Source organism: Heterodontus francisci, chromosome 21 (assembly GCF_036365525.1).
Source record: "Heterodontus francisci isolate sHetFra1 chromosome 21, sHetFra1.hap1, whole genome shotgun sequence".
Taxonomy (NCBI): domain Eukaryota; kingdom Metazoa; phylum Chordata; class Chondrichthyes; order Heterodontiformes; family Heterodontidae; genus Heterodontus; species Heterodontus francisci.
The window spans coordinates 47,846,023-47,873,472 of NC_090391.1; the positions used below are offsets into that span (position 1 = coordinate 47,846,023).

Genomic DNA, 27,450 nt, shown 5'->3' on the forward strand with positions numbered 1-27,450 from the left:
TTTAACTTATTTTGTTAGCCACGGTTGATTCACCATTCCTGTTGGGTTTTTGCTTCTTCTAAGAATGTTCATTTATTGTGTGAAATAACCTTTTCAACTGCGAGCCATTGCCTGGCTGTGTCAAATCATTTCATGTATTTTCCCAATAACCTATTGCCAACTTGCCCTTCATATCTTCATAGTATCCTTTGTTCAGATTTAAAAGCCTAGTTTCAAAATAAACTAGATCTTTTTCAAGTCTTTTGCGGTCATGATTTCATAATGACTCCTTTACAAGCAAGGTTATTAATTAGCCCTTTCTCATTACAAAATACCAAATCGGAAATAGCACGATCCCTGGTGGGTTCTTCAATACACTGCTCCAGTCTTCCATCTCATACACATACTGGTAATTCATCCTTCAGAGAATTAGCCCTAATTAGCATGAGGCAATCTGTCTGTAAATTGAAGATGCCCATTGTTACTGTATTGCCCATGCTGTAATTTCCTGATGTTTACCGTGTCGAGCATTACCACTGCTGTTTGGTGGTTTACAAAACATCTCCCACCAATGTTTGCTGCCCCTTGCTGTTTCTTAGCTCCACCCAAACTGATTCTACATCTTGCTCCTTTGATCGAAGATGCTGTCTCACTAATGTACTCATCTCGTCCTGCATTAACAGCGCTATCACACCTCCTTTACCCCTCCGCCTATCCTTCCGAAATGACTGCATCGAGGATTAACATGTTCATGTCGCAATAAAGGGCCAGGCCTAAATTAAACAAAACTTTAATCCATTTAAAAAATCAAAGAACACAATCCAACAGACGCACGTTGAAATGAGGGATCAAAAGCCAGTCATAAATGCAGGTAGACACATTGGATCCTGCCTCTGGGTGAAGGACACTGTCCAAGGCGGATGGACACCCTGTCCAATAATATTCCTCATCCCAAAACCCTCTCACTCTCTTCACATATTGTCATGATAGTTTTCAAAGTAAAACAAATGCCCCCAGGAGTAGTGAAGTAAAATAAATTAAGTTGGATAAATCAAAGCAAAACATTCTCAGGAATAGGTGCAGCAAGATCCCTAAACTGTTTTCTCTCAGCAACATCCCAATACAAACAAATGCCAGTTGGAAAGCAAATGTTCAAAAGAAGTATCGATGGAGACCACAATGCGAGCACACGACCCACACACACCAGACTGAGAAAAACATCCCTTCCACTGGAGCGAGAGGGAGGGAGAGGTTTTGGAATTTGATCTGGGACTCATTTCCACCCAGACACAACCCAGCTCAGCAAGTTACTTCACTAGTGAACATGTTACACGTTGGCATGTTGTTCAATATGTTCTTCGTGGGCCTGCCCATTGAAAGATTAATTCAGCACAATCGAGGACTGAGCCAGTTTGACCTGGAGATCTGTCTTGTTGATGTAAAACATTTAACTCCAAGCCAGTGTCGGGAATATTACTGCTGTTTGAAGATGGCTGATCCCCCTTACAGGCCCCACACAGAGATTGTGGAATGTTCTGGAGGCAGTGACACATGCCAATTGCAACCTCAGCTCAAAACTCACGTTGAACCAATTCAGATCCATCTGTCTGTCTGCCCTCACTCTCATTGTTCCTCTCGCTCCATCAGTTATACTCGCTGTCTGTCTGTCTCGCTCACATGCTCTGTCTGTCTCATTCTCACATGCCCCTCTCTCATTCATTCTATGTCTGTCTTTCTCCATGCTTGATTCACTCTACCATTCCATGTCATCCTCTCTCTCTTTATTTCACGCTCTACCTGCCCAATTTCGTTCGCCCTCTTTCTCTCCCTCTAATTCTCTCTCTGTCTATTTCTCTGTCTCTCTCTCATTTTCCTTGCCAACCTGCCTCTCTGAAATTATCACTCTCACTCCGTGTCAGTCTGTCTCATTCCATGTCAGCCCCATTCTTTCCCTGTCTCACTCTCTCTCACTCGGCCTCTCTTTCTCTGTCTCATTCTCTCACAGTCACCCGCTATGTATCAGTCTCATTCTCTCTCACAAGGCTTCTCTGTCTCTCTAGCTCTCTATCTATCTCTCTATTTTTTGATTTATCTATCTCTGACTCACTCTCCCGCCCGTTCTCATTTGCTCTCTCTCTCTCTCTCTCTCTCTCTCTCTCTCTCTCTCTCTCTCTCTCTCTCTCTCTCTCTCTCTCTCTCTCTCTCATTCCCTGTCTGTCTCTCGTTCACATTCCGTCCACACATCTGACATTTTTATTCCTCTCTCCACGTCTACCTCACTCTGTTTGGTGCTCTGTACGTTTCTTCTCTCTCTCTACCTCTCTCTCTTCAATCCTCTCTCTCAGTCCCTGTCTGTATTTCAGTATCAATCAGTCTGCTTCCATTTTCTCACTCTGTCACCCCATCTCTTCCATTCATACGATCTGTCAACCGTCTCTTTCGTTCATCCAGTCTGCCACCACTTCACTTTCGTTCATACGGTTTCTCACCCCGTCTCTTTCACTTATATGGTCTGAAAACCCCTTCTCTTCCGTTCATATTTGCTGTCACCCCGTCTCTTTTGTTCATACCGTCTGGCACCCCCTCTCTCGTTCTTACGGACTGTCACCCCATCCCTTTGCTACATACGGTCTGTAAACCGCGTCTCTTTCGTTCAATCAGTCTGGCACACCGTCTATTTCGTTCCTATGGTCTGTCACCCCGTCTCTTCCGTTCAAACAGTCTGTCACCCCATCTCTTCCGTTCATACATTCTGTCACCCCATCTCTTCCGTTCAAACAGTCTGTTTCCCAGCCACTTTCGTACATAAGGTCTGCCACCCAGCTCTCTTTCATTCAAACGGTCTTTCACCACTTCTCGTACGCCCATACCGTCTGTTAGTCCCTCGCTATTGTTCATACTGTCTGTCACCCTATCTCTTTCATTCATAGGGTCTGTCAACCCACCGCTTCCGTTCATACGGTCTGGCACTCCCTCTTTTTCGTTCATACGGTCTGGCAACCCGCCTCATTCGTTCATATGGTCTGGCACCCGGTCCCTTCCGTTCATATGCTCTGTCAGGCCCTCTCTTCCATTCATACGGTTAGTCATTCTGTCTTTTTCGTTCATACCATCTGTCAGAGCCACTCTTCCGTCCATATGATCTGTCACCCAATCTCTTAAGGTCATACGGTCTGTTACCTCCTATGTTTCGTTCCTGCGGTCTGCCAACCCACCTCTTCCGCTCATACAATCTGTCACCATCTCTCTTTCGTTCATACGGTCTGCTACCCGTCCCTCCCGTTCACACGCTCTGTCAGCCCGTCTCTTTCATTTGTACAGTCTGTCAACACGTCTCTTTCGTTCATACGGTCTGGCACCACAACTCTTTCATTCATATGGTCTGTCACCCCGTTTCTTTCATTTATTCGGTCTGTCAGCCCCTCTCTTCTATTCATATGGTCTGTCACCCTATCTGTTAAGTTCATACGGTCTGTTACCTCCTATGTTTCGTTCATACATTCTGTCACCCCATCTCTTCCGCTCATACGGTTTGGCACCCAGTCACTTTCGTTCATACAGTCAGGTACACCGTCTCTTTCACTCATCCGAACTGTCACCCCATCCCTTTCATTCATAGGTCCTCTCAACACGTCTCGTTCGTTCATACAGTGTGGCATCCCGTCGATTTCCTTTTCAAGATTTGACACCCCCTCTCCTTTCTTCGTATGCTCTGTAACCCCCTCTCTTTCGTTTTTGCGGTCTGTCACCCCGTCTGTTTCGTTCTTACGGCCTGTCACCTCGTCCCTTCCGTTCATACGCTCCGTCAGACCCTCTCTTTCGTACATACAGTCTGACACCCTGCTTTTTTCGTTCATGTGATCTGTCACCACGTCTCGTTCGTTCATACGGTCTGTCAGCCCCTCTCTTTCGTTCATTCAGTCTGTCACCACCTCTTTTGCTGTCATACGCTCTGTCAGCCCCTCTCGTTCGTTCACAAGGTCTGTCAACCCGTCTCTTTCGTTCATACGGTCTGCCAACCCACGTCTTCCGCTCGTACAATCTGTCACCATCTCTCTTTCGTTCATACGGTCTGCTACCCGTCCCTCCCGTTCACACGCTCTGTCAGCCCGTCTCTTTCATTTGTACAGTCTGTCAACACGTCTCTTTCGTTCATACGGTCTGGCACCACAACTCTTTCATTCATATGGTCTGTCACCCCGTTTCTTTCATTTATTCGGTCTGTCAGCCCCTCTCTTCTATTCATATGGTCTGTCACCCTATCTGTTAAGTTCATACGGTCTGTTACCTCCTATGTTTCGTTCATACATTCTGTCACCCCATCTCTTCCGCTCATACGGTTTGGCACCCAGTCACTTTCGTTCATACAGTCAGGTACACCGTCTCTTTCACTCATCCGAACTGTCACCCCATCCCTTTCATTCATAGGTCCTCTCAACACGTCTCGTTCGTTCATACAGTGTGGCATCCCGTCGATTTCCTTTTCAAGATTTGACACCCCCTCTCCTTTCTTCGTATGCTCTGTAACCCCCTCTCTTTCGTTTTTGCGGTCTGTCACCCCGTCTGTTTCGTTCTTACGGCCTGTCACCTCGTCCCTTCCGTTCATACGCTCCGTCAGACCCTCTCTTTCGTACATACAGTCTGACACCCTGCTTTTTTCGTTCATGTGATCTGTCACCACGTCTCGTTCGTTCATACGGTCTGTCAGCCCCTCTCTTTCGTTCATTCAGTCTGTCACCACCTCTTTTGCTGTCATACGCTCTGTCAGCCCCTCTCGTTCGTTCACAAGGTCTGTCAACCCGTCTCTTTCGTTCATACGGTCTGCCAACCCACGTCTTCCGCTCGTACAATCTGTCACCATCTCTCTTTCGTTCATACGGTCTGCTACCCGTCCCTCCCGTTCACACGCTCTGTCAGCCCGTCTCTTTCATTTGTACAGTCTGTCAACACGTCTCTTTCGTTCATACGGTCTGGCACCACAACTCTTTCATTCATATGGTCTGTCACCCCGTTTCTTTCATTTATTCGGTCTGTCAGCCCCTCTCTTCTATTCATATGGTCTGTCACCCTATCTGTTAAGTTCATACGGTCTGTTACCTCCTATGTTTCGTTCATACATTCTGTCACCCCATCTCTTCCGCTCATACGGTTTGGCACCCAGTCACTTTCGTTCATACAGTCAGGTACACCGTCTCTTTCACTCATCCGAACTGTCACCCCATCCCTTTCATTCATAGGTCCTCTCAACACGTCTCGTTCGTTCATACAGTGTGGCATCCCGTCGATTTCCTTTTCAAGATTTGACACCCCCTCTCCTTTCTTCGTATGCTCTGTAACCCCCTCTCTTTCGTTTTTGCGGTCTGTCACCCCGTCTGTTTCGTTCTTACGGCCTGTCACCTCGTCCCTTCCGTTCATACGCTCCGTCAGACCCTCTCTTTCGTACATACAGTCTGACACCCTGCTTTTTTCGTTCATGTGATCTGTCACCACGTCTCGTTCGTTCATACGGTCTGTCAGCCCCTCTCTTTCGTTCATTCAGTCTGTCACCACCTCTTTTGCTGTCATACGCTCTGTCAGCCCCTCTCATTCGTTCACAAGGTCTGTCAACCCGTCTCTTTCGTTCATACGGTCTGCCAACCCACGTCTTCCGCTCGTACAATCTGTCACCATCTCTCTTTCGTTCATACGGTCTGCTACCCGTCCCTCCCGTTCACACGCTCTGTCAGCCCGTCTCTTTCGTTTGTATGGTCTGTCAACACGTCTCTTTCGTTCATACGGTCTGGCACCACAACTATTTCATTCATATGGTCTGTCACCCCGTTTCTTTCATTTATTCGGTCTGTCAGCCCCTCTCTTCTATTCATAAGGTCTGTCACCCCATCTGTTAAGTTCATACGGTCTGTTACCTCCTATGTTTCGTTCATACATTCTGTCACCCCGTCTCTTCCGCTCATACGGTTTGCCACCCAGTCACTTTCGTTCATACAGTCAGGTACACCGTCTCTTTCACTCATCCGAACAGTCACCCCATCCCTTTCATTCATAGGTCCTCTCAACACGTCTCGTTCGTTCATACAGTCTGGCATCCCGTCGATTTCCTTTTCAAGATTTGACACCCCCTCTCCTTTCTTCGTATGCTCTGTAACCCCCTCTCTTTCGTTTTTGGCGGTCTGTCACCCCGTCTGTTTCGTTCATATGGCCTGTAACCTCGTCCCTTCCGTTCATACGCTCCATCAGACCCTCTCTTTCGTACATACAGTCTGACACCCTGTTTTTTTCGTTCCTGTGATCTGTCACCACGTCTCGTTCGTTCATACGGTCTGTCAGCCCCTCTCTTTCGTTCATTCAGTCTGTCACCACCTCTTTTGCGGTCATATGCTCTGTCAGCCCCTCTCTTTCGTTCATAAGGTCTGTCAACCCGTCTCTTTCGTTCCTACGGTCTGCCAGCCCACCTCTTCCGCTCATACAACCTGTCACCATCTCTCTTTCGTTCATACGGTCTGTTACCCGTCCCTCCCGTTCACACACTCTGTCAGCCCCTCTCTTTCGTTCATACAGTCTGTCAGCCTGTCTCTTTCGTTTGTACGGTCTGTCAACACGTCTCTTCCGTTCATATGGTCTGGCAGCACAACTCTTTCATTCATATGGTCTGTCACCCCGTTTCTTTCATTTATTGGGTCTGTCAGCCCCTCTCTTCTGTTCATATGGTCTGTCACCCCATCTGTTAAGTTCATACGGTCTGTTACCTCCTCTGTTTCGTTCATGCATTCTTTCACCCCATCTCTTTCTTTCGTACGCTCTGTCATCCCCTGCCTTTCGTTCATACGGTCTGTCACCCCGTCCCTTTCATTCATAGGTACTGTCAACCCGTCTCGTACGTTCATATGGTCTGGCACGCCGTCGCTTTCGTTCATGGGATTTGACACCCCCTCTCCTTCGTTCATATGCACTGTAACCCCCTGTCTTTCGTGCAAACGGTCTGTCACCCCGTTTCTTTCGTTCATACGATCTGTCGCCCCGTCTTGTTCGTTCATAAAGTCTGTCAGCCCCTCTCTTTCGTTCATACAGTCAGACAGAACCTCTCTTTCGGTCATGAACATGCTCTGTGATTGAGCTTCTGCAGCCCTCCATGGTAAAGTATTCCACAAATTCACCACCATCTGAGTAAAGAAATTCATCCTCATCGCAGTCTTAAATGGCCTACCCCCTATTCTGAGACTGTGTCCCTTGTTTCTAGACTCACCAGCCAGAGAATCATCCTACCCACATCTACCCTGTTACACCCTGTAAGAATGATGTAACTTTCAATGAAATCTCCTTTAATTCTTCAAAGATTTTGCGACTACAGGCCCACTTTCTGTAATCTCTCCTCATAAAACAATCCCGCCATTCCAAAGTCAATCCGCTGAACGCCTGTTGCATTCCTTCAATGGCAGGTACATGCATCTTAAAAGGAGGAGACGATAACAGCATAGAATACTCCAGGTGAGTCTCACCAAGGCGTTTTACAATTGCAACAACATATCATGACAACCTGTATTCAAATGCCGTTGTCATCAAGGCCAACATGCCATTTGTCTTCCTAAATGCTTACTGCGTCTGCATACTAGCTTTTAGTTACACATGAACCAGGACATCCAGATTCCTTTGGACATCAGCACTTCACAACCTCTCACCATTTAAGAAATACTATACCTTTCTGTTTTTCTAACAAAGTGGAACAGTCCACACTTATACACATTATATTCCATCTGCCATGTTCTTGCACATTCACTAAGCCTGTCCAAAACCCCTAAAAGCCTCCTTGCATCTTCCTCACAGCTACATTTCCCACCCAGTTTTGTGTCAGCAGCAAATTTTGAAGTTTTCCATTTATCCCACACATCCAAATCATTTATATAGATTGTGAACAGTTGTGGCTGAAGCAGTGATCCTTGCGGTACCCTCATCGTAACAGCCTGCCTTCCAAACAATGACCCATTTATTCCTACTCGCTGATTTCTTTCTGTTAACCAGTTCTCAGTCCATAGCAGTATGTTACTCCCAATCTCATGTGCTCTAATTCTGTTTATTAATCTCCTGTGCGGGATTCTTATCAATTACCCTCTTATAATACAAATACAGCACGTCCACTGGTTTTCCTTTCTCTCTGCTACAAGTAACATCCTCAAAAACGTAAACTCCAACAGTTTTGTCAAACATGATTTCCGTTTCATTAATCCACGTTGACTCAGCCCAATCATATCATTTGTTCCAAGTGTCGCGTTATCTCATTCTTTTTAATAGATGCTAACATTTTCACTACTACTGACATCAAACTAACAGGTCTGTGGTTCTGTTTCCCTCCCGCTCTCTTCTTAAAGATAGGCTTGACATTTGCTACTTTCCAATGTGCAGGAAGCCTTCCAGAATCTATAGAAATTTGAAAGATAACCACCGATGCATCCACGATCCCTATAACCAGTCCTTCAATACTCTGGGATGTCGCTCATCTCGTCCACGGGATTTATTAAGTTACAATCCAATTAATTTTTCAAGTACTACATTTTTATTGACCCTAATTTATTTCAGTTCCTCATTTTTACAAGTCCCATGGTTCCCTCGAATTTCTTGAGCATTTTCTGCATCTTCCTCCATGAAGACAGATTCAAAGTTTAGCCTCCATGCCATTTCCGTGTTCTCCATCCGGGCGGCACAGTGGTGCAGTGGTTAGCACCGCAGCCTCACAGTCCCGGGTTCGATTCTGGGTACTGCCTATGCGGAGTTTGCAAGTTCTCCCTCTGTCTGCGTGGGTTTCCTCCGGGTGCTCCGGTTTCCTCCCACATGCCAAGGACTTGCTGGTTGATAGGTAAATTGGCCATTAGCAATTGCCCCTAGTATAGGTAGGTGATAGGGAAATATAGGGACAGGTGGGGATGTGGTAGGAATATGGGATTAGTGTAGGAATATTGTGAGTGGGTGGTTGATGTTCGGCACAGACTCGGTGGGCTGAAGGGCCTGTTTCAGTGCTGTATCTCTAAACCAAACATCCCAAACTCTCCTATTTCCACTTCCAATGGACCCGCATTCTTCCTTGCTAATCTATTTATTTCAAATGCATAAAGAAGCATTAAGTCGCCAGCCAGCGTACATACCAGATTTATTTCCCCTTTTCCCATTAGTTTATTGGTTCTCCTTTGTTGGTTTCTAAATCGCTCCCAATCCTTGGGCATGCCTCTTTTCCTGGCGACCTTACAAGGCTTACAGTTTTGGCCGAATGCCATCTTTAACTTATTTTGTTAGCCACGGTTGATTCACCATTCCTGTTGGGTTTTTGCTTCTTCGAGGAATGTACATTTGTTGTCAACCGTGAAATAACCTCTTTAACTGTGAGCCATTGCCTGGCTACTGTCAAATCATTTCATGTATTGTCCCAATAAACCATAGCCAACCTGCCCTTCATATCTTCATAGTTTTCTTTGTTCAGAATTAAAAGCCTAGTTTCAAAATGAACTATATCTTTTTCAATTGTATAATAATATCATATTGCGGGCACGATTTCATCATGGCTACTTTAGAACAAGGTTATTAATTAGCCCTTTCTCATTACAAGATCCTAAATCTGAAATTGCTCAATCCCTAGTGCGTTCTTCAACAAACTGCTCCAGGAATCCATCTCGTACACATACTAGTAATTCATCCTCCAGAGAATTAGTGCCAATTAGGATGGGGCAATCTATCTGTAAATTGAAGATGTCCATTGTTACTATATTGCCCATGCTACATGCGGCTATAATTTCCTGATGTTAACCATGTCCAACATTTTCATTGTAGTTTGGTGGTCGACAAAACATCTCCCACCAATGTTTGCTGCCCCTTGCTGTTTCCTCGCTCCACCCAAGCTGATTCTACATGTTGCTCCTTTCATCTCAGATACTGTCTCACTAATGTACTGTCTGGTCCTGCATTAACAGCGCTATCGCACCTCCTTATCCCCTCCACCCATTCTTCCTAAATGTCTGCATCGAGGATTAACATGTTCGTGTCGTAAAGACGGGCCAGGCCTAAATTAAACAAAACTTTAATCCATTTAAAAAATCAGGGACCACAATTCAACGTAGAAACGAGGGATCAAAAGCCAGACACAAATGCAGGTAGACACATTGGATCCTGCCTCTGGGTGAAGGGCACTGTCCACGGCGGATGGACACCCGGTCCAATAATATTCCTCATCCCAAAACGCTCTCATTCTCTTCACATATTGTCATGATAGTTTTCAAAGTAAACAAAATGCCACCAGAGGCAGTGAAGTAAAATACATTAAATTTGATAAATCAAAGGAAAACACCCTCAGGCATAGGTGCAGCAAGATCCCAACACTGTTTTCCCTCAGTTGTACTGACAATCTCTCAGTAACATCCCAAAGCAAACACATGCCGGTTGGAAAGCAAAGGATCAAAAGAAGTATCGATGGAGGCCACAAGGCGAGCACACAACCCACACACACCAGACTGAGAGAAATATCCCTTCCACTGGAGAGAGAGGGAGGGAGAGGTTTTGAAAGTTGAACTGGGACACATTTCCACCCAAACACAACCCAGCTCAGCAATTTGCTTCACCAGTGAACATGTTACACGTTGGGATGTTGTTCAATATCTTCCTCGGGGGCCTGCCCATTGACAGATTAATTCAGCACAATCGAGGACATAACCAGTTTGACCAGGCGACCTGTTTTGTTGATGTTAAACATTTAACTCTAAGCCCGTGTCGGGAACATTAGTGCAGGCTGAAAAAGTCTGATCCCCCTTACAGGCCCCACCGAGAGATTGGGGAATGTTCTGGAGTCAGTGACACATGCCAATTCCAACCTCAGCTCAAAACTCACGTCGAACAATTTCAGATCCATCTGTCAGTCTTTCTCTCAGTCTATGTCTGTCTGCCCCTCACTCTCATTGTTCCTCTCGGTCCATCAGTCACACTCGCTGTCTGTCTATCTTGCTCTCATTCTCTGTCTGTCTCATTCTCACTCGTCCCTCCCTCACTCATTCCATGTCTGTCTTTCTCCGTGTCTGATTCACTCTCCCATTCTATGTCATTCTCTCTCTCTTTATTTCATGCTCTACCTGCCCAATTTATTTCGCCCTCTTTCTCTCCCTCTAATTCTCTCTCTCTCTTTCTCTGTCTCTCTCTCATTTTCCTTGACAACCAGCCTCTCTCAAAACTATCATTCTCATTCCATGTCGGTCTGTCTCATTCCATGTCAGCCCCATTCTTTCCCTGTCTCACTCTCTCCCACACACCCTCTCTTTTTCTGTCTCATTCTCTCACACTCGCCCTCTATGTGTCAGTCTCATTCTCTCTCACAAGGCTTCTCTGTCTCTCTCGCTCTCTATCTATCTCTCTAATCTTTTTAAATTTATCTGTCTTGATTTTCTGCCATGTCTGACTCACTCACCCGTCCGTTCTCATTTTCTCTCCCTCTCTCTCTCTCTCTCATTCCCTGTCTGTCTCTCGTTCACATTCTATCTACCCATCTGGCTTTTTCATTCCTCTCTCCCCGTCTCGACCTCACTCTGTTTGGTGCTCTGTACCTTACTTCTCACTCTCTTCCTCTCTCTCTTCAATCCTCACTATCACTCCCTGTCTGTATTCCAGTATCAATCGGTCTGCTTCCTTTTTCTCACTCCCTGTCACCCCATTTCTTTCGTTCATATGATCTGTCAATCAGCTCTCTTTCATTCGTACAGTCTGTCACCCCGTCTCTTTCGTTCATACGGTCTGGCAAACAGCCTCATTCGTTCATATGGTCTGTCGACCCGTCTCTTTCATTCATACAGTCTAGCAACATGCCTCATTCGTTCATTCAGTCTGGCACCCCATTCCTTCCGTTCAAATGCTCTGTCACCCTGTCTCTTTCGTTCATACGGTCTGTCATCCTGTCTCTTTCGTTCATACGCTCCATCAGCCCCTCTCTTTCGTTGATATGGTCTGTCACCCCGTTTCTTTCGTTCATGCGGTCTGTCAGCCCCACTCTTCCATTCATAATAACTGTCAGCCCATCTCTTTCATTCATATGGTCCGTCATCCCATTTCTTTCGTTCATCCGGTCCATCATCCCCTCTCTTCTGTTCATATGGTCTGTCACCCCATCTCTTAAGGTCATACGGTCTGCTACCTCCTCTGTTTAGTTCATACATTCTGTCACCCCGGCTGTTTCACTCATACCTTTTGACACCCCGCCACTTTCGTTCATACAGTCTGGTACCCCGTCTCTTTCATTTATATGATCTGTCACACCATCTCGTTCTTTCGTTCGGTCTGTCACCACCTCTCTTTCGTTCATACGGTCTGTCAGCACCTCTCTTTCGTTCATACGGTCTGTCACCCCGTCCCTTTCATTCATAAGTGCTCTGAACCCGTCTCGCTCGTTCATATGGTCTATCACCCCGTCGATTTCGTTCATACGGTCTGGCACCGGTTTCATTTGTTCATATGGTCTGTCAACCCGCCTCATTCGTTCATACGGTCTGGCACACCGTCCCTTCCGTTCACACGCTCTATCAGGCCCTCTCTTTCGTTCATGCACTCTGACACCCTGCCTCTTTCGTTCATGCGGTCTGCCATCCTGTCTCTTTCATTCATACGATCTGTCACACCGTTTCGTTCTTTCATTCGGTCTGTCAGCCCCTCTCGTTCATTCATACAGTCTGCCACCACCTCTCTTTCGTTCATACTCGCTGTCAGCCCCTCTCTTTCGTTCATACTGTCTGTCACTCCGTCCCTTTCTTTCATAGGTCCTCTCAACCCGTCTCATTCATTCATACGGTCTGGCACCCCGTCGATTTCGTGCATAGGATTTGACACGACATCTCCTTTCTTCATATGCTCTGTAAACCCCTCTCTTTCAATTTTATGGTCTGTAACCACGTCCCTTTCGTTCATACATTCTGTCACCCCGTCCCTTCCTTCATACGCTCTGTCAGCCCCTCTCTTTCGTGCATACAGTCTGGCACCCCATTTCTTTCCTTCACACATTCTTTCACCCCACCTCTTCTGCTCATACGATCTGTCACTAACGCTCTTGCGTTCGTAAGGTCTGTCACCCCGTCTCTTTCATTCATACGGTGTGTCAGCCTCCCTCTTTCAATAATAGGGTCTGATAGCCACTCTCCATTGTTCATACGTTACCCCCTCGCTTTCGTTCAAATGGTCTGGCACCCCGCTTCTTTCATTCACACAGCCTGTCAGCCCATCTCTTTCATTCATATGGTCCGTCATCCCATTTCTTTTGTTCATACAGTCCATCATCCCCTCTCGTCTATTCATATGGTCTGTCACCCCATCTGTTAAGTTCATACGGTCTGTTACCTCCTCTCTTTCGTTCATACTTTCTGTCACCCCATTGCCTTCCTTCATACGCTCTGTCAGCCTCTCTCTTTCATTCATACGGTCTGTCACCCCGTCCCTTTCATTCATAGGTCCTGTCAACCCATCTCATTCGTTCATATGGTCTGGCATGCCGTCCCTTTCATTCATAGGTCCTGTCAACCCATCTCATTCGTTCATATGGTCTGGCATGCCGTCGCTTTCGTTCATAGCATTTGACAGTCCCTCTGCTTCGTTCATATGCACTGTAACCCCCTCTCTTTCATTCATACGACCCGTCACCCCGTCTCGTTCGTGCATATGGACTGTCAGCCCTTCTCTTTCTTTCATACAGTCTGTCACCCCTCTCTTTCGGTCATACGTTCCATCAGCCCCTCTCTTTCGTTCAGACCGTCTGTCAACCCGTCTCTTTCGTTCATAAACAAAAACAAGAAATGCTGGATTCACTCAGCAGGTCTGGCAGCATCTGTGGAAAGAGAAGCAGAGTTAACGTTTCGGGTCAGTGACCCTTCTTCGGAACTGACAAATATTAGAAAAGTCACAGATTATAAACAAGTGAGGTGGGGGTTGGGCAAGAGATAACAAAGGAGAAGGTGCAGATTGGACCAGGCCACATAGCTGACCAAAAGGTCACGGAGCAAAGGCAAACATACGGTCTGTCACCCCGTCCCTTCCGTTCATACGGTCTGTCAGCACCGCTCTTTCGTTCATACAGTCTGTCACCCCATCTCTTTCGTTCATACTGTGTGTCACCCCCCTCTTTCATTAATAGGGTCTGATACCCCCTCTCCGACGTTCATACGGTCCGTTACCCCCTCGCAATCCTTCATACGGTCTGTCACCCCATCTCTTTCATTCATATGGTCCGACATCCCGTTTCGTTCGTTCATACGATCTGTTACCTCCTCTGTTCTTCCCTACGAAATCTGGACAACATATGCAGCTGATTGGATTTAGGCAGGAGAAATGTTGCTATCTTGTGCACGTCATTTACTTCAAATTTCTTCAGATGCCACTCTCTGTGCCGTTGCCTGACCACTGCTTGCATTGGAGTATCTGATGAAACTGGCGTACAGAGTCGTTTAAGTTTCTCAAAACACGGAAATACCAGGTTCAATGTAGGATTACTGGTCTCCCTCGAGTTCCCTCTGAGCTTCACAAAATGGTTGGAGGAAATCAACCAAAAACTGCAAAACATCGGGGGCGATGTTTTCCAGCCTGTAGTTTTTAGCCACACCATTCCGGTTTCGCCTGTAGCTCGATGATAAATATCCTGAAGTGAATTCAATGTCAGATATTCAGTATGTACCTCATTCCTCCCATTGGATTGAAAGTTTCAGACAACTGTGCAGCAAGACCAGATTGTTTAACATATGTCATCAATGTTCTGGCATGATGTATAGTATCTACAAGATCCAGAGCTTCGGAAGCTAATTCTTTTGGAGCAAGTGAATGTGGAAGCCTCGTGTTAGATACGTGGTCCTGACAATCCAAACGTCCATATGGTCTAAGAGCAAGCTGTGTTATCACCTTGATCTGTCACGCAGCCTAATATATTTAAATTTGGGGGGTCCAATCCAACAGTATTCAGTAGCAGCTTTAAAATAGGACGCCTGATGTTTCCACCAGTTTTTGTGTCCTCCAGTGGAAACATTGCTGTTGTTAAAAGTTTGACATTAATTTGAAAATCTACTGTGATCAAATGACAAGTTATCGACATATAGCGGATTTTACGGTTTTCGTCCATCCACATGTCAGTTGTCATTGTCACATTCACATCCGTTAGTATGTCAGTATTCTGAGAAATTAGTTTTTTTCTCTTTCCTTTGGCCACTTCATGACACCTTCTTCAATCTGTGCTTAGATTTGGTAACACACTTGATGCTGATAATCGACCCTATGTCGCTACAAATGACATCACTTAAAATGGCCACAGCGATTATCGCTTAACATATGTACCTTGCATGCAACTTAAAATAGCTGCAACGCATATCACATGAAATTGCAACCATACATATAACTTAAATAACTACTGTGCTTGTCATTTAAAAGAGCCAGTTGGCATGTCACATAAAATCACAGCCAAGGTCATAAATCACTTAAAATGGCGTGGTACGTCAATCGCATTTTGAAATGGCTGCTGTGCATTTCGCTTAACAATGGAACTCATTGGATTGCCCGGAAAACAGGCATTGTCCTGGAATTATAAGAAATCTTCCCATTTCTCATGATGACTCATTGGGTTGCAGGAAATAGGAGGAGGAGTATGCAATTCGGCTGGTGAGCCGGCTCTGCCATTCTAACAGTGGCATTGAAACAGATCATGGCTGATCATCTACCTCGACGCCATTTTTACCCACTGCCACCATACCCAAAATGTCATAATTATCCAGAAATCTATAGATTTCTGTCCTGAACAGGCTCACTGATTGAGCTTCCACAGCCCTATGCGGTACAGAATTCCACAAATTCACCACCATCTGAGGAAAGATATTCATCCTCATCTCAGTCTTAAACCCCTTATTCTGTGTCCCTTGTTTCTAGACTCACCAGCCAGAGAAACATCCGACCCACATGTACCCTGCTACACCCTGTAAGAATGTTGTAACTTTCAATGAAATCACGTTTCATTCTTCAAAGCTTTAGCGACTACAGATCCGCTTTCTGTAATCTCTCCTCATAAAACAACCCCGCCATTCCAATGTCAATCTGCTGAACGCCTGTTGCATTCCCTCAATGGCAAGTACATACAACATCAAAGGAAGCGACGATAACTGCATAGAATACTCCAGGTGAATCTCACCAAGGCGTTTTACAATTGCAGCAACATATCATGACAACCTGTATTCAAATTCCGTTGTCATCAAGGCCAACATGCCATTTGTCTTCCTAATTGCTTACTGCGTCTGCATACTAGCTTTTAGTTACACATGAACCAGGACATCCAGATTCCTTTGGACATCAACACTTCACAACCTCTCACCATTTACGAAATGTTATGCCTTTCTGTTTTTCTACCAAAGTGGAACACTCCACACTTATACACATTATATTCCATCTGCCGTGTTCTTGCATATACACTAAGCCTGTCCAAAACCCCTTAATGCCTCCTTGCATCTTCCTCTCAACTTAATTTCCCACCCAGTTTTGTTTCATCTGCAAATTTGGGAGTATTCCATTTGGCCCCCACATTCAAATCATTTATTTAGATTGTGAAAAGCTGTGGCTGAAGCACTGATCCTTGCGGTACCCTATTAGTAACAGTCTGCCATCCAAACAATTACCCAATCATTGCTACTCGCTGATTTCTTTCTGTTACCCAGTTCTCAGTACATAGCAGGATGTTACTCCCAAACTCATGTGTTCAAACTCTGTTTATTAATCTCCTGTGTGGAACCTTATCAAAAACCTTCTTATAATCCAAATTCAGCACGTCCACTGGTTTTCCTTCCTCAACGCTACAAGTAACATCCTCAAAAATGTAAATTCCAACAGATTTGTGAAACATGATTTCCGTTTCATAAATCCACATTGACTCAGCCCGATCATATCATTTGTTCCAAGTGTCGCATTATCTCATTCTTTTTAATATATTCTAACATTTTCACTATTACTGAAAACAAACTAACAGGTCTGTGGTTCTGTTTCTCTCCCGCTCTCTTCTAAAAGATTGGCGTGACATTTGCTAATTTCTAGTGTGCAGGAACCCTTCCAGAATCTATAGAAATTTGAAAGATAACCACCGATGCATCTACCATCCCTATAACCAGTCCTTCAATACTCTGGTATGTAGCTCATCTAGTCCAGGGGCAAATTAAGTTACAATCCAAATAATTTTTCAAGTACTACATTTTTATTGACACTAATTTATTTCAGTTCCTCATTTTTACAAGTCCCATGGTTCCCTCGAATTTCTTGAGCATTTTCTGTATCTTCCTCCGTGAAGACACATACAAAGTAATTGTTTAGCCTCTCCGCCATTTCCTCGTTCTCCATCACAAACTCTCCTTTCTCCATTTGCAATGGACACACATTCGTCCTTGCTAATCTATTCCTTTTCAAATGCATAAAGATACATTAAGTTGCCAGCAGGCTTACATTCCAGATTTATTTCCCCTTACCCCATGAGTTGATTGGTTCTCCTTTGTTGCTTTCTCAATTGCTCCCAATCCTCGGGCTTGCCTCTTTTCCTGGCGACCTCACAAGGCTTACAAGTTTGACCTAATGCTATCTTTAACTTATTTTGTTAGCCACTGTTGAATCCCCATTCCTGTTGGGTTTTTGCTTCTTCGACGAATGTACATTTGTTGTCAACCGTGAAATAACCTCTTTAACTGCCAGCCATTGCCTGGCTATGTCAAATCATTTCCTGTATTTTCCCAATACACCATAGCCAACTTGCCCTTCATATCTTCATAGTTTTCTTTGTTCAGATTTAAAAGCCTAGTTTTAAAATGAGCTATATCCTTTTCAATTGTAAAATTCATTCATATTGTGGGCACGATTTCATAATGGCTCCTTTACAGCAAGGTTATAAATTAGCCCTTTCTCATTACAAAATCCGAAGTCTGAAATAGCTCAAGCCCTAGTGGCTTCTTCAACATACTGCTCCAGGCATCCATCTCGTACACATATTCGGAATGCACATACTAGGAATTCATCCTCCAGACAATTCGTGCTAATTAGGATGAGACAATCTATCTGTAAATTGAAGATGCCCATTGTTACTGGATTGCCCATGTTACATGCAGCTGTAATATCCTGATGTTTACCATGTCCAACATTATCACTGTAGTTTGGTGGTCTACAAAACATCTCCCACCAATTTTTGCTCCCCCTTGCTGTTTCGTAGCTCCACCCAAACTGATTCTCCATCTTGCTCCTTTGATCTAAGATGCTGCCTCACTAATGTACTGATCTCGTCCTGCATTAACAGCGCTATCACACCTCCTTTTGCCCTCCGCCTATCCTTCCGAAATGACTGCATCGAGGATTAACATGTTCGTGTCGTAATGACGGGCCAGGCATAAATTAAACAAAACTTTAAACCATTTTAAAAATCAAGGACCCCAATCCAACAGGCCCATGTTGAAATGAGGGATCAAAAGCCAGACAGAAATGCAGGTAGTCGCATTGAATCCTGCCTCTGGGTGAAGGAAACTGTCCAAGGTGGATGGACACCCTGTCCAATAATATTCCGCATCCCAAAACCCTCTCACTCTCTTCACATATTGTCATGATAGTGTCTAAAGTAAAACAGATGCCACCAGGAGCAGTGAAGTAAAATAAATTAAATTGGATAAATCAAAGCAAAACATACTCAGGAATAGGTGTAGCAAGATCCCTAAACTGTTTTCTTTCAGTCGTCCTGACAATCTCTCAGCAACATCCCAATACAAACGAATGCCAGTTGGAAAGCTAAGGATCAAAAGAAATATCGATGGAAGCCACAAGGCGAGCACACAACCCACACTCACCAGACTGAGAGAAATATCCCTTCCACTGGACAGAGAGGGAGGGAGACGGTTTGGAATTTGACCTGGGACTCATTTCCACCCAGACACAACCCAGCTCAACAATTTGCTTCACCGGTGAATATGGTACACGTTGGGATGCTGTTAAATATCTTCTTTGGGGGCCTGCCCACTGACAGATTAATTCAGCACAATAGTGGACAGAACCAGTTTGACCAGGGGTCCTGTTTTGTTGATGTGAAACATTTAACTCGAAGCCCGTGTCGCTATCATTACTGCAGTTTGAAAATGTCTGTTCCCCCTTATTAGCCCACACAGAGATTGGGGAATGTTCTGGATGCAGTGACACATGCCAATTCCAATCGCAGCTCAAAACTCACGTTGAACCAATTCAGGTCCATTTGTCTGTCTTTCTCTCAGTCTCTGTCTGTCTGCCCCTCACTCTCATTGTTCCTCTCGCTCCATCAGTCACACTCGCTGTCTGTCTATCTCGCTGTCTTTCACTGTCCATCTCATTCTCACTCGCCCATCTCTCACTCATTCTATGTCTGTCTTTCTCCGTGTCTGACTCACTCTCTCATTCCATGTCATCCTTCCTCTCTTTTTTTCATGCTCTACCTCCCCAATTTCGTTCGCCCTATTTCTCTCCCTCTAATTTTCTCTCTCTCTCGTTCTCTGTCTCTCTCTCATTTTCTTTGCCAACCTGACTCTCTCAAACTATCACTCTCATTCCATGACAGCCCCATTCTTTCCCTGCCTCATGCCTCTCACTCGCCATCTCTTTCTCTGTCTCATTCTCTCACACACGCCCTGTATGTATCAGTCTCATTCTCTCTCACAAGCCTTCAGTGTCTCTCTAGCTCTCTATATATATCTCTATGTTTTTGATTTATCTATCTCTTGATTGTGTGCTCAGTCTGACTCACACTCCCGCCCGTTCTCATTTTCTCACCCTCTCTGTCTCTGTCTCTCTCTCTCTCGCTCATTCCCTGTCTATCTCTCGTTGACATTCCGTCTACCCATCTGACATTTTCATTCCTTTCTCCACGTCTCTACCTCACTCTGTCTGGTGCTCTGTACCTTTCCTCTCTCTTTCTCTCCCACTCTCTCTTCAATTCTCTCTCTCACTCCCTGTCTGTATTTCAGTATCAATCGGTCTGCTGCCTTTTTCTCACTCGCTGCAGCCCTGTCTCTTTCGTTCGTATGATCTGTCAACCATCTCTTTCGTTCATATAGACTGTCACCCCGTCTCTTTTGTTCATACGGTCTGGCACCCCCTCTCTCGTTCTTACGGACTGTCAACCCATCGCTTTCGTACCTGCGATCTGTAAAGCACGTCTCTTTCGTTCATTCAGTCTGGCACCCCGTCTCTTTGATTCCGAAAGTCTGCCACCCCATCTCTTTGGTTCCTACGGTCTGTCACCCCGTCTCTTCCATTCCAACGCTCTGTCAGCCCCTCTCTTTCGTTCATAAGGTCTGTCAACCCGTCTCTTTCGTTCATACGATCTGTCATCATCTATCTTTCGTTCATACGGTCTGTCACCCCATTCCTCCCGTTTTAAACTCTGTCAGCCCCTCTCTTTCATTCATACTGTCTGTCACCCTGTCTCTTTCGTTTATACGGTCTGTCAACACGTCCCTTTCGTCCATACGCTCTGCCGGCCGCTCTCTTTCATTAATAGTGTCTGATAGCCGCTCTCCATTGTTCATACAGTCCATTACCCCCTCGCTTTCGTTCATACGGTCTGGCACCCCGCCTCTTTCATTCATATGGTCCGTCACCCCGTTTCTTTCGTTCATACGGCCCGTCAGCCCGTCTCTTCTGTTTGTATGGTCTATCACCCCTTCTGTTAAGTTCACACAGTCTGTTACCTCCTCTCTTTCGTTCATGCATTCTGTCAACACATCTCTTTCGTTCATACACTCTGTCAGCCCCTCTCTTTCATTCATACGATCTGTCACCATCTCTCTTTCATTCATACGATCTGTCAACATCTCTCCTTCGTTCATACGGTCTGTCACCACGTCCCTCCCATTCATACGCTCTGTTAGCCCCTCTCTTTCATTCACACAGTCTGTCACCCCATCTCTTTCGTTCATACAGTTTGTCAACACGTTTCTTTCGTCCATACGCTCTGCAGACAGCTCTCTTTCATTAATAGGGTCTGATAGCCCATCTACGTTGTTCATGCGGTCCGTTACCTCCTCGCTTTCATTCATACGGTCTGGCACCCCATCTCTTTCATTCATATGGTCCGTCACCCCGTTTCTTTCGTTGATACGTTCTGTCACTCCGTCCCTTTCATTCATAGGTCCTGGCAACCCGTCTCGTTCGTTCATATGGTCTGGCACCCCGTCGCTTTCGTTCATAGGATTTGACACCCCCTTTCCTTCGTTCATATGCACTGTAACTCCCTCTCTTTCGTCCATACGGTCTGTCACCCCTTTTCTTTCGTTCATATGCTCTGTCACCCCGTCTCGTTCGTTCATACGGTCTGTCAGCCCTTCTCTTTCATTCATGAAGTCTGTCACCACATCTCTTTCGGTCATACGCTCTGTCAGCCCCACTTTCTCGTTCAAACGGTCTGTCACCCCATCTCTTCTGCTCATACGATCTGTCACCATCTCTCTTTCGTTCATACGGTCTATCACCCATCCCTTCCATTCATATGGTGTGTCATCCCCCCTCTTTCATTAATAGGGTCTGATAACCCCTCTCCGATGTTCATACGTTCCGTTAACCCCTCGCATTCCTTCATACGGTCTGGCACCCCGTCTCTATCATTCATACAGTCTGTCACCCCATCTCTTTCATTCATTTGGTCCAACACCCCGCTTCTTTTGTTCATGCGGTCTGTTTCCTCCTCTGTTTCGTTCATACGATCTGTCACCCTGTCTCTTTCATTCATACGGTTTGGCAGCTTGTCACTTTCGCTCATGTGGTCTGTCACCCCATCTCTTTCTCATACAGTCTTTCACCCGTGTCATTCGTTCATACGGCCTGTCACTCTGTTTCTTTCATTCATATGGCCTGGCACCGGGTCTCTTTCGGTCCTGCAGTCTGTCATCCCATCTCTTTCTTTCATGTGGTCTTATAGCCCGTCTCTTTCATTTATAGGGTTTTCCCGCATCCCTTTCATTCATACAGTCCATCACCCTGTTTCATTCATTCATTCGCTCTGTCAGCCCCTCTCTTTCGTTCATATGGTCTGTCAACCTTTTTCTTTCGTTCATACGGTCTGGCACCCGGTCTCTTTCATTCATATGTTCTGGCACCCTGTCTCTTTCATTAATATCGTCTGGCACCGCGGTTCGTTCGTTCATAAGCACTGACAGCCCCTCTCCTTCATTCATACGGTCTGTCATCCCCTCTCTTTCGTTCATACGGTCTGGCACCCTGTCTTTTTCATTCATCCGGTCTGGCACCCGGCCTCTTTCGTTCATACGGTCTGGCACCCTGTCTCCTTCGCTCATATGGTCTGGCACCCTGTCCCTTTCATTCATGCTGTCTGGCACCCTGTCTCTTTCGTTCATACGGTCTGTCCACATGTCCTTTTATTCATACGCTCTGTCAGCACCTCTCTGTCTTCCATAAGGTCTGTCACCCCGTCTCTTTCATTCATACGATGTTCCACCCCCCTCTTTCATTAATAGGTTCTGATACCCGTACTCCATCATTCATACGGTCCGTTACCCCCTCACTTTTGTTTATACTGTCTGGTACCCCATCTCTTTCATTCATATGGTCCATCACCCCGTTTCTTTCGTTCATTCGGTCTGTCAGCCCCTCTCTTCCGTTCATATGTGCTGTCACCCATCTCTTAACTTCATACGGTCTGTTGCATCCTCTGTTTCGTTCATACGGTCTGTCACCCCTTCTCTTTCATACCTATGGTTCCTCACCCCGTTTCTTTCGCTCATACGGTCTGTGAGCCCCTCTCTTTCGTTCATATGTTATGTCAGTTCCTCTCTGTCGTTCATACGGTCTGTCACCCCGTTCCCTTCATTCATAGGACCTGTCAACTTCTCTTGTTTGTTCGTACGGTCTGTCACCCTGTTCCCTTCATTCATAGGACCTGTCAACTTCTCTTGTTTGTGCCTACGGTCTGTTGCCCCGTATTTTTCGTTCATAGGATTTGGCACCCCCTCTCCTTCGTTCTTATGCTCTGGCACAGCCTCTCCTTCGTTCATACGTAATGTCATCCCGGTTCTTTCGTTCATACACTTTATCAGCCCCTCTCTTTCGGTCCTACAGTTTGTCACCCAGTCTCTTTCATTCATACGGTCTGTCAGTCCCTCCCTTTCGTTCATCCCGGCTGTCACCCGCTCTCCTTCGTTCATGCAGTCTGTTACCCCCTCGCTTTCGTTCATACGGTCTGTTATCCCCTCGCTTTTATTCATGGAGTCTCTCACCCCGTCTCGTACGATGATACAGTATGACATCCTGTCTCTTTCGTTCATAAGGTCTTTTACCGCGTTTCTTTCGTTCATACGGTCTGTCAGCCCCTCTCTTACAACCATAGGGTCTGATACTCCCGCTCTGTCATTCATACAGTCAGTTACGCCTCGATTTCTTTCATACGGTCTGTCAGCCCCTCTCTTCCATTCATATCGTCTGTCACCCCATCTCTTCAGTTCATACGGTCTGTTACCTCCTCTGTTTTGTGCATATGCTCTATCACCCTGTCTGTTTTGTTCATACGATCTGGCACCAAGTCTCTTTCATTTATACGATCTGTCACCCTGGTTCATTCGTTCATATGGTCTGTCAGCCCCTCTCTTTCGTTCATACAGTCTTTCACCACCGCTCTTTCATTCATACACTGTGTCAGCCCCTCTCGTTCATTCATACGGTCTGTCACCCCATCCCTTTCGGACATAGGATTTGGCTCCCCCCCTCCTTCGTTCATGCACTCTGTCATCAACTCTCATTTGTTCATACGGTTTATCACCCCCTCTCTTCCGTTGATACAGTCTGTCACCCCATCTTTTTCATTCATTCGGTTTGTCACCCCATCTCTTTCGTTCATAATGTCTGTCATCCCGCCTCTTTCGTTCATCGGATTTGGCACACCCTTTCCTTCGTCCATACGGTCTGTCACCCCATCTCTTTCGCTCATACAATCTGTCACCCTGTCTCTTTCGTTCATACGATCTATCACTCCATGTCATTCGTTCATATGGTCTGTCACCCAGCCACATTCGTTCATACACTCTGCCAGCTCCTCTCTTTCATTCATACGGTCTGCCATCTCAATTCATCCATTCATACGGTTTATCACACCATCTCTTTCATTCATATGGTCTGTCAGCCCCTCTCTTTCATTCATAGGATTTGGCACACCCTTTCATTCGTACATACGGTCTGTCACCCCCTCCCTTTCGTTCCTACGGTCTCTCACATCCTCTCTTTCGTTGATACGCTCTGTCACCCTGTCTCTTTCGTTCATATCGTCTGGCACCCCGTTTCTTTCGTTAATACAGTCTGGCAACCCGTCTCGTTCCTTCATATGGTATGTCGACCCGTCTCTTCCATTCATACGCTCTGTCACCTCGTCTCTTTCGTTCATAAGGTCTGCCACCCCTTTTTATTTAGTTCATACAGTCTGGCAACCCCGCTCTTTCATTCATATGTTCTGTCAGCTCCTCTCGTTCATTCGTACGGTCTACCATCCCGTTTCATTCGTTCATTCGGTATGTCACCGCGTCTCTTTCATTCATGCAGTCTGTCACCCTGTCTCATTCGTTCATGTGGTCTGTCACCCCGTCTCATTCGTTCATACACCTGTCACTCCGTCTCTTTCATTAATGCGGTCTGTCACCCTGTCTCTTTCGTTCATGTGGTCTGGCACCCTGTCTCATTCGTTCATACAGTCTGTCACCCCATTTCTTTCGTTCATATAGTCTGGCAACCCTGCTCTTTCATTGATACATTCTGTCACTCCTCTCTTTCGTCATATGCTCTCTCAGCTTCTCTCTTTTATTCGTACGGTCTGCCACCCCATCTCTTCCATTCATACGGTCTGTCAGCTCCTCTCTTTCGTTCATTGGGTCTGTCACCCACACCAGTTCGCTCATCCCGTCTGTTAACCATCGCTTTCTTTCATAGTGTCTCCCCTTCATTCATATGGTCTGTCACCCCATCTATTTCGTTCATGTGGTCTGTCACCCCGTCTCTTTCGTTCATGCGGTCTGTCACCCCGTCTCCTTCGTTCATGCGGTCTGTCACCCTGTCTCTTTCATTCATACGGTTTGGCAGCTTGTCACTTTCGCTCATGTGGTCTTTCACCCCGTCTCTTCCTCATACGGACTGTCACCCATGTCATTCATTCATACGGCTTGTCACTCTGTTTCTTTCATTCATATGGCCTGGCACCCTGTCTCTTTCGGTCCTGCAGTCTGTCATCCCATCTCTTTCTTTCATATGGTCTTGTAGCCCGTCTCTTTCATTTATACGGTTTTCCCCCATCCCTTTCATTCATCCAGTCCGTCACCCTGTTTCATTCATTCATACGGTCTGCCAGCCCATCTCTTTCCTTCGTATGGCCTGTTGCACCGTCTCTTTCGTTCATATGGTTTGGCACCCAGCCACTTTCGTTCATACTGTCTGGCACTCCGTCTCTTTCATTCATACGCACTGTCAGCCCCTCTCTTTCATTCATACGGTCTGTCAGCTTCTTTCTTCCAATCATAAGGCCTGTCAACCCGTCTCTTTCATTAATACGATCTGTCATCCCGTCTCTATTTCGTTCATGCACTGTGTTAGCCTCTCTCTTTTGATGATACGGCTTGTCACCCCATCTCTTTCCTTCATTCAGTCTGGCAGCCCGTCTCCTAAATTCATACTGTCTGTCACCCCCATCTCTTCCATTCACATGGTCTGTCACCCCATCTCTTAAGTTCATACAGTCTGTTACCTCCTCTGTTTTATGCATATGTTCTGTCACCCAGGCTGTTTCGTTCATACGATCTGGCACCACGTCATTTACATTTATGCGATCTGTCACCCTGTTTCGTTCGTTCATATGCTCTGTCAGTCCCTCTCTTTCGTTCATATGGTCTGTCACCCTGTCCCTTTCGTACATAGGATTTGGTTCCCCCTCTCCTTCGTTCATGCGCTCTGTCATCACCTCTCATTTGTTCATACGGTCTCTCACCGCCTCTCTTTTTTGATACAGTCTGTCATCCCATCTCTTTCATTCATTCGGTTTGACACCCCATCTATTTCGTTCATAATGTATGTCACAACGCCTCTTTTGCTCATACGGTTTGTCAGCTAGTCACTTTCATTCATACGGTCAGTCATCCCTTCTCTTTCGTTCATATGGTCTGTCACCCTGTCTCATTCATTCATACGATCTATCACCCCATGTCATTCGTTCATGCGGTCTGTCACTCCGTCTCTTTCCTTCATACGGTCTGTCACTCCGTCTCTTTCATTCATATGGCCTGGCACCCTGTCTCTTTCGTTCATGCAGTCTGTCTCCCCGTTTCTTTCTTTCATACGGTCTTATATCCCTGTGCCTTTCATTCATACGGTCTATCACCCCGTTTCATTCGTTCATATGGTCTGTCAGCCCGTCTCTTTCGTTCATAGGATTTGGCACACCCTTTCCTTTGTTCATACGTTCTGTCACCACATCTCGTTCGTCATACACTCTGTCAGCTCCTCTCTTTCATTCATACGGTCTGCCATCCCAATTCATTCATTCATATGGTTTATCACACCATCTCTTTCATTCATATGGTCTGTCAGCCCCTCTCTTTCGTTCATAGGATTTGGCACACTCTTTCCTTCGTTCATACAGTCTGTCACCTCCTCCCTTTCGTTCCTCCGGTCTCTCACATCCTCTCTTTCGTTGATACGCTCTGTCACCCTGTCTGTTTCGTTCATATGGGATGCCACCCCTTTTTATTTTGTTCATACAGTCTGGCAACCCCGCTCTTTCATTCATATGGTCTGTCACCCCGTCTCTTTCGTTCATGCGGTCTGTCACCCCATCACTTTTGTTCATGCAGTCTGTCACCACGTCTCTTTCATTAATGCGGTCTGTCACCCTGTCTCTTTCATTCATACAGTTTGGCAGCTTGTCACTTGCATTCATCTGGTCTGTGGCCCCGTCTCTTTCATTCATGTCGTCTGTCACCCCGTCTCATTCGTTCATACGGTCTGTCAGCCCCTCTTTTTCGTTGATATGGTCTGTCACCCTGTCTCTTTCGTTCATACGATCAATTACCCCGTGTCATTCATTCATATGGCCCATCACTCTGTCTCTTTAATTCATATGGCCTGGCACCCTGTTTCTTTTGGTCCTGCAGTCTGTCACCCCGTCTCTTTCTTTCAAACAGTCTTATAGCCCATCTCTTTCATTTATATGGTTTCCCCCATCTCTTTCATTGATACAGTCCATCACCCCGTTTCATTCATTCATACGGTCTGTCAGCCCGTCTCTTTCCTTCATATGGCCTGTTGCACCGTCTCTTTCGTTACGATGGTTTGGCACCCAGCCACTTTCATTCATACTGTCTGGCACTCCGTCTCTTTCATTCATACACTCTGTCAGCCCCTCTCTTTCATTCATACGGTCTGTCATCCCCTTTCTTCCGTTCAGAAGGCCTGTCAACCCGTCTC

General features: G+C 45.8%; 1 protein-coding gene across 1 annotated transcript; it reads right to left on the reverse strand.

Annotated features, from left to right (window-relative positions):
• Positions 1-20,357: 20,357 nt before the first annotated feature.
• On the reverse strand, positions 20,358-21,458 carry LOC137381116 (involucrin-like). The gene has a single exon (XM_068053503.1). It carries the CDS (start codon positions 21,456-21,458, stop codon positions 20,358-20,360), a length of 1,101 nt encoding a protein of 366 aa, XP_067909604.1.
• Between the last annotated feature and the right edge of the window lie 5,992 nt (positions 21,459-27,450).